At 43.0% G+C, this 8,196-nt stretch overlaps 1 protein-coding gene across 1 annotated transcript; it reads right to left on the minus strand.

Moving 5' to 3' along the window:
• Positions 1-274: 274 nt before the first annotated feature.
• Positions 275-6,956, minus strand: LOC140702090 (phospholipase A2 inhibitor and Ly6/PLAUR domain-containing protein-like). The gene is made up of 5 exons (XM_072980203.2): positions 6,823-6,956; positions 5,051-5,167; positions 4,281-4,430; positions 3,250-3,390; positions 275-2,720 (listed from the first exon to the last, which is right to left on the minus strand). The coding sequence occupies exons 1-5, from the start codon at positions 6,866-6,868 to the stop codon at positions 2,566-2,568; spliced, it is 609 nt and encodes a 202-aa protein (XP_072836304.2). The 5' UTR covers positions 6,869-6,956; the 3' UTR covers positions 275-2,565.
• Between the last annotated feature and the right edge of the window lie 1,240 nt (positions 6,957-8,196).

Here is an 8,196-nt window from a genome sequence, read left to right on the forward strand (position 1 = left end):
TAGCTCTTTTTTAGAAACAGTGCTCCCTCAAGTGGACGCAGGGTGTGATTTTTCTCACCGATTAGTTTAGCACTTAGCATTCTTCTTTCGTGATTGGCTATTCCCCACTGCGTCTCCCAGGGAAATGTGGCCTCAGGTAAGCTGCACAGTCCCAAGATAGCCCCAGAAGAAGGGAATTGTAAACTACTTCTGACTATTTTCTACATAGAAAACTCTACAAAAGATCACCATAAGTCAGAGCTGACTTAATGAACATGATGATGGTGGTTAGAGAAAAATGCAGGCTTGGATTTCCAAGACACACGTCTTTGAGTAAATCAAATCTTGAGAGGGTAATCAGGTTAATGTTAGAGGATACAATTCCCCCTTAATGTTTTGTTTGATCCTAACTAGATGTATTCTCAATGTATTTCAGCTTATCCCATGCACTGTTACTAAATGAATTTTAAGAAAGTGCTTAGGGAAAAATAATGGTTGTGCCAGCGGACAGCCTCAGATACTCCAGCCCAGGCAGAAGGAAGAGGAACTTTAAAAGTGCAGTGTAGTTCCTGCACTTTTCTGAAACCAGACAATGCAGCTTAAGGTCCCTGTGCATTACATGGTTTGCAAACATGGTTGGTGTGGTATGCTGAAGCCACAGCTTCTGGGATTGGAAATCATGGAAGTCTCTTTTCAAGTCAGGGGTGCAGAACAACAAGGAATGGGGGTGCTTGAGGTTGCCCCTTGCTTCGTTTCCTTGAAGATGGAAAACTGGGGAAACCGGATGGGGTTTTCGTCTTCCTCCCAGCTGGCATATTGAGACAGGACAAGTCCACTGAATGGTTTCTCATAGTCACAAGGTCCTCCCAGTATAACATTCCTGAAATCCCACAAGGAAGTGGTGATTTTCCAAGCCAACAAAATAAACATACATGAACATAGTGAGATAGTTAGAAAGAACAGGGGCTGTTTTCCAGTTTTGCTTTAAATATAAGACATGGAAAGTTGTAGGGCAACAGTGGGTGAGTTTTCCTTTATGACCATTATGTGGTCAATGATGGGTGTGTGGCTTCATTTATTCAGAATCAGACATCCCTTCCAGTGTTTGCGGTGCTGGACACAGTTCAAACGGAAGCAAGGGTGAGGGACCAGTTGGTTTGGAAGCAAAATGTGAGAAGATACAACACAAACCATGATGATAAGGAAAAGACCTACAATTGTCTGTTGTTGTTGAGTCGTTAAGTCATGTCCGACTCTTTGTGACCCCATGGACCAGGGTGCGCCAGGCCCTCCTGTCTTCCACTGCCTCCCAGAGTTGGGTCAATTTCATGTTGGTAGCTTCGATGACCCTGTCCAACCATCTCATCATCTTTTTATCCTCTTGTAGACAATATTCTACAACAAGATAAAAGGACTTGTCTGATTATCTCTGAACCTGATTATAGTTTTCTGCTCCATGCTCTGATTACTAATCCTTACGGAGTGAACAATTCATTAGACTGGACTTTTGTCTGTCAGTGATGTTCAGCTGGTACATGACTGGCAAGGTTGGGATTTTATGGACTGAAGATCTCAAAATTCTCCATTTTGGGAACCCTTCCTGACAGACACCAAAATGTGGCTCATCTGGAAGAAACTTTGAGGCCTAGCCTAGCTCCAACTTTCAGTTCAGAAATGTAGTTCCTAGCTAGCATTTGGGTAGGAACAAGAAGCTTGAGTGGAACTAGGCCTAGTTAGGCTTCAAAGCCTTCCAGCTGAGATTTTTCCCTCAGGCGAGCCACATTTAGGTCTCTGTCTGTCAGGAAGTACTTCCAGAACAGAGAATTATGAGATTTGTAGTCCAAAATTTCAAAAATGAAAATCTATCCCTAGTGACTGTTTCTTTTACTGTGTTTCCCCGTAAATAAGACAGGGTCTTATATTAATTTTTGCTCCAAAAAAAAGAAAGCATTATTTTCAGGGGATGTTTTAATTTTTTTAAATGTACAACAATCTACATTTATTCAAATACACTCATTTCATCTTCTTCTGGTTGCTTCACAAAGCTGCACAATAGTGGAGGGTGGAATTTCACTTAAGTGGGGCTTATTTTGGCGGATGCCTTATATTTCAAGCATCCTGAAAATCATATTAGGGATTATTTTCAGGGTAGGGTTTATTTTCAGGGAAAGAGGATACTTGAATCTCATCCCACTGCAAGTTTAGGTTCCATTTTGAAAGCTGGAAAAACCACCAACACCAAAGTAAGAGGGCATCAATGAAATGAAAAGACTATAGGAAACGTGGGCTTGCAAAGGAATATGTGTTTATCATGTCTTCCAAAATGCAGATTAATTACTAACATGCAAAAGGTCCAATGGTTTAGGAATATGTCAGAATTTTTAAAATCAATACATTTTCACTCATGACATGATTTATTCAACATGATTTTTTATCACAAATGTAAGTGGTCAACTTATTCCACCTTCTAAATCAATGCACATTCCCTGGTCAGAAAGATGCCTCTGAATATGTTTGGGCAGCTCAAAAGATGCTTCCCCAGCTGTTTGCTGTGTAGCCACAAAGGGATTGCTTACTGAGGACTAGCTACTTCGGTTTCATCAATAATTTGGGAGCAGGAGTACACTGAGCAGTCTTCACAATTTCCATATACATTCCAGGAACACCAAAAATCTGCGGCTTGTTCATACATGCGAACTTGGTTCCGCAGCCACGTCTAGCCTGATGGTGGATCTTGCCATCTGTGGGAATTGAGAAGAAAACATAGCTATGGAGGGATGGTTTATGAACAACATCCAAGCATAATTCAACCCTCTTGTATGTAATTGCTGGGTTTGCATTTCACAGCCAGCTAAATTTCAGATTACCGAGTTCTACCTTTTTGTTGTGCCCAAAGCTCACATCCAAATCATGGTTTGTTTGTCAACCTCACGTGACAATAATAAGCCATAGTTTGTTACTGGCATACAAACTTTTCATTACATAGTAATCTAGAGTTATAAATAATCCTACCTTGTTTTCCCAGATTCTTACCCAGAAGCAAGATACCAACAGAAGGGCCAGGGGAGAAATAGCCGAGAAATGGGAAAAACAACCTGTGGTTTGTTTGATAGCCTGGATATTATTCATTGGTAACGCAACAAACCATGGCTAAACTGTAGTTTAGCATGCTGCGTGGATTTACCATCTCTCATCAAAAATTGTCTCCTAGCATTACTGCTAGGTATACATGTGTTACATAACGGTGTACATGTGTTCTTTACAGCTTACTTTGTTCTATCGAGACGTCATAGTAGACGCAATTATTTTCCCAACCATTGCAGGTCAGCAGCTCGGTAGGCGGACATCGTGGATCCTCTGAATAGCATCCAGGACACTTCAGTCCATTTGGTACGACCCCTAGACGCGGCACTGGGAAGTTAGGAACAAGCAAAGAATGTTTAACAAGAGCACCCGTCATCTCCGTCCAGATCAACCTTGCAATTCCAAATGGAGGGTACCATAAGTCTTTCTGTTGTTCTTCAGAACATCTTAGAGTCATACAGTAAAGAAATGATCCCGAAATTTCCTACAGCTCCTCTGCTGTTTATATTTTACAAAAAAAAAATCTCATGGGTGCCTGGAGGGGCAATGTTGCTCAACGTTTGGGACCTCTTGGACAGTTCTAGAACTTGGGAGGATTTTTTTAAGAAAAGAAAAGAAAACTGGAGATGAATTCTACTCACATCTGGATTTAAATAAAAGAGTCTTCCATGGGTCTAGAACAAGTCAAGGGAACTCAAAATGGAGCCACACGGTCTCCATGACCCTTCAAGAAGACGAGAGGGATTTTTGTAAGCAAACATACAGGTAAGGATGACCATTCAAGGTCTTGAGGAAGGTGTAGCCCCCAGATTTTGAGAAGTTATGGGCACTGTTTTTGTTCTGGAGAGAATTGGAATATGTTGGTTAGAATGAAAGGATAAGGAAAAGGGGGAGATCATTAACAGTCAGTTGGTGTTGGGGAGCACTGGTTATTGTATTAAAATGTACATTTCTGTATGTATAAAATAAATTTTAAAACATCTAGAAAAGAAGAGACTTTATTGACAGAAGTTACCTGCCTTAGTCTGGGTGTGTATCGTTATGTGCCATAGGGTCATCATATAACTTACGATGGCCCTAGTAGTGTTTTCATGGGTTTTCATGGATTTGAACCCAGGACTCCTGAGTCCTACCCCTTTATTCTACCTGTTACACCACTTGGGCTCTCAATCCAGGTAGACGAGAGGCTTAAAAGAGGAGAGGGGAAAGAGATTTACATGTCACTGTCCCGCTGTTGCAGAGATCTTTCCGGCAACACGAGGAAGCACTCCGTCTGCGCTGAGAAGGGTAGGTGGAGCTCATGGGCGACGGCATGCAGTGTTTGGCCTTGGTGCAGCCTTTGAACGTAGCCAACCACTTCTCCTTCCCTGGGGTTTTCATTGGGAGAGAAAACACAGCGTCATCCCATTTGATACAGTGGTGCCTCGCTAGACAGTTATCTTGCATGACAGTTTTTTCACTAGACATTGACTTTTTGCGATCGATATAGCGATTCACAAAACAGTGATTCCTATGGGGGAATTTTGCTGGACAATGTTTGGTCCCTGCTTCGCAAACCAATTTTCGCTAGACAACGATTTTGACAGCTCCCTCTGTGCTTGCAAAACAGGTGTTTTTGGGACCTAAGCTTTGCAAGACAGCGATTTAAATAGCTGATCGGCGGTTCGCAAAGCGGCTTTCCTATGGCCGATCTTCACTAGACAACAACGATTCTTCCCCATTGGAACGCATTAAACAGGTTTCAATGCATTCCAATAGGAATGATTTCACTAAACAGTGATTTCAGTGGAACGGATTATCATCGTCTAGCGAGGCACCACTCTACTTATTTTTCAACTCTATACCCCACTTTAGAAAAACAAGGATCCAGAGCAAGGAGCAAAAGAAACACAATAAAGCCATAATAATGGAAAACTATGATTTGAAAGAAGGAAGCAAACACACAGAGAGAAAGACACACACACCAAAAGATGGCAACGTCACCTACCGATGGTGATCTCTGTGGTGAGGATCAGGCAGGCGTTCTCATATTTTCCACAGAGTTGTGGGACTCCCGTGCACCCATCGGTGTTGCTGCTGCATTGTTCACACTGCAGGCAAACACCTGGAAAGGGGAAGCAGTAGAAGAGGGCGAAGCATCTGGAGTAATCCAGGCTGTGTTTCTCCGCCTGCCAGTTTTGCTTGGTTTATTTATTCACTCTCTCCCACCACCCATTGCTTCCTTATGGAAGCTCTTCTAGAATTAAGCACCCACCAATGCTCCAACTTCGTGGAGGGCTACAATAGTAATTGCATTTTCAAGTGGTGAGCAAGCAAGAAAAGAAAGATAGGAATCCAGGTGTCTATCAGGAGAGATGGGTGAGCAAGTGGTTGTAGGCAAATATGATGCTAATTTGAGCAGTGAAAACAAAAGGTCCAGGGAAAGCGTCATTTTGTGGGATACCAATTCATCAGCATCCTGCAGTGTAGGATATATTCAGGCGGTGTCCACCTACATGAGGATGTCTGGTTCTCCAATTCATTGGAAGAACCCAAACCACCAGGGTTGAGGGCCCCAGCTGCCTCCCTCATCTTCTCCTACCACCATTACCACCACGTGACAACAGGTATCTCCTCCATAAAGAACATGTTCTGAAACATCTGGGTTTTGTGGCACATATTACCAGAGGAGGGAACTCCAAATACACAGAGCTTTGATATGAATTTACAGCAAGCTTCTAGTTGTTGTTGTTTTTAAATCCTCCAGCCACATTGCATATACAAAGAGGTTTAGGTCCTGGATCTGCCTTCTGTTGGTGCAGGAATTAACAGTGTCCTCCAGACAGATGCAGCTTGTGGTCCAAGCCGAGGAAACAGTGGTCAGACCATTGGCCAGCTATATCTCTAGATCAATGGTTTCCAAACTTGGGTCACCCTGGTGTTCTCGGACTCCAACTCCCAGAAATCCTGACCAGCACAGCTAGTGGTAAAGGCTTCTGGAAGATGCAGTGCAAGAACATCTGGGTGAGCTAAGGTTTAGAACCACTGTTCTAGATATTGTTAGAGAACAGTTCACATCATCCATCCCTGCTGGCTATGCTGACTAGGACTGCTCATACCAGGGCTAGCAGAAGGGTTCCATTCAAGGAAGGGCCAACATCCTGATGTAAGGGGATCTTGCCCTCCCCATCACAGCACACCCCACACTACTCAATAGTGTTCCTTATTTTCAATCAGTTGCATGAGAATATGTGTGCAAGCACAATTTTAGTGCAAATCACCCAAATCATGCAAAACGTGCAAAACTATGACAATTGCTCCTCTGTTTCATGGACATCTGAGAATTTTAAGCCTAGGATAGGTTGCTTGCATTTTTTTTAACAATTACACCTTCCTTCTGTGCCTGCTGAGAATTTATGCTTTGCTTGTCAAAAGGAAAGGACACAAAAGAAAATGCACAGATAAAATGTGTGCAAGTTTTAGCCTGGACTTGATAGAAACTACGCAAGTCACTGAGGTCAATCCCCCACATAGGTTTTGCAGAATTATCATTCTCCTTAAATTGAAGGCCTTCAGCACTAACTCTCCATTGTCTGCTATGAAAAGAGGTGAAGGGTCTCCTTCAGGCTGTTTTTACCTTGATGTGCAAGAGCACCACACTGCTAAATTATGCCATCAAGATATGACCCAGATCAGCTTTAAGTAAGAAACACCGTGTTTTGTAAACCTTAAAGTTCCTTCTGGGGAGGAGGTACTAAGAGCTGAACACTATGGACTTACCTGTGGCCAACAGGAGGGAGAAAATGTAGATGAGAAACGCCTGCATGGTCTTGCGAACATGCAAAGAAGGGTAAGCTTGGAACTGAAGAGGCAGTTGAGCAAGGGGTGGCAAGCTTGATCTGAGCTGATGGGATTTATATCTTCTGGCCTGCAATGTTTATGAGGGAGGGCTAAGCAAGAAGGATAAGGTGTGTGACCCAGATCCTGGTCCATCAAGTTCCTAAGAGGATTAATCACTGGGCAAACCCAAAACCTGTCCTGGGTTTGGAGGCCATAACGACATGCCAAAGGAGTTGAATGTGCCTTTTGAGGCCCCTGGGACTTAGGCCAATGGACAAGCTAGAACTGGGGTTTCAAAGAATGACTGGTTCAGTTGTTTCACTGTGTCTACTGGTCAAATTGAATAGGACACCAAAGCAGCAGTCTTTACACCCATTGACCTGGCGTAAATCTTGAATACTGTGTGACTTACTTTTAAGTAGTCATACATGGATTTCCCTGTTAAAGGTTGACCGGCTACACAATAGAATGTTGTTATTGTTCTGTGCGGTTAAGTCCGAATCGACTTATAGCAACCCTAATGGGGTTTTCAAGGTAAGTGAGATATTTAAGGAGCGGCTTTACCATTTCCAAACTCCAAGCGAGTTTCTGTAGCTGAGCAGGGATCCCAAGTCTCTTAAGTCTGGTCCATTATTCTGTCCACTGCACCACACAAGACAATAGCAGTTACATAGTCACACTATGATTTTCTTAGTTGGAATTACTATTTAGCTAATGATGCATTTACAGATAAATGAAATTTGTGTTTTTTTTCCAGGTTGGTCACTCAATGTTTTCAATGGGGTTTCTCAGAAGGCAAGGACTTGTATTCCTAATAAAGTCCTTGCATTCCTGATTGTGAGGTTCCTGTGCAAGATCTCACAATTTCTTCTTCAGTCCAAGAAGCAGAGCAGGTAGAAAACCCTGTTTTTTATTTCAGATTTCAATTTAGCCAGATCACCCCAGAGGAAAAAAAAATCTCACAGTAATTCTCACTGTAAAGGTAAAGGTAAAGGTTCCCCTTGACTTTTTTTAGTCCAGTCGTGTCCGACTCTAGGGGGCGGTGCTCATCCCATTTTTCAAGCCGTAGAGCCAGCACTTGTCCGAAGATAGTTTCCATTGTCATGTGGCCAGCACCCGACAAAGGAACGTCATTTTACCTTCCCACCGAGGTGGTACCTATTTATCTACTTGCATGTACATGCTTTCAAGCTGCTAGGTTGGCAAGGAGCTGGGACAAGCGATGGGAGCTCACTCTGTCCCGTGGATTCGATCTTACAACTGCTGGTCTTCTGACCCTGCAGCACAGGCTTCTGCGGTTTAGCCCGCAGCGCC

This window comes from Pogona vitticeps, chromosome 9 (assembly GCF_051106095.1).
Source record: "Pogona vitticeps strain Pit_001003342236 chromosome 9, PviZW2.1, whole genome shotgun sequence".
NCBI classification, from domain to species: domain Eukaryota; kingdom Metazoa; phylum Chordata; class Lepidosauria; order Squamata; family Agamidae; genus Pogona; species Pogona vitticeps.

What these genes read in the sequence shown, in the direction of transcription:
- LOC140702090 (XM_072980203.2), bottom strand. Translation starts at nt 6,868, where the DNA reads ATGCAGGCGTTTCTCATCTACATTTTCTCCCTCCTGTTGGCCACAG. An exon ending in CAACAGCGGGACAGTGACAT is followed by an intron (nt 3,391 to 4,280) that starts GTAAATCTCTTT and finishes CTAACTTCCCAG; the next exon opens with TGCCGCGTCTAGGGGTCGTA. An exon ending in TGACGTCTCGATAGAACAAA is followed by an intron (nt 2,721 to 3,249) that starts GTAAGCTGTAAA and finishes CAATTCCCACAG; the next exon opens with ATGGCAAGATCCACCATCAG.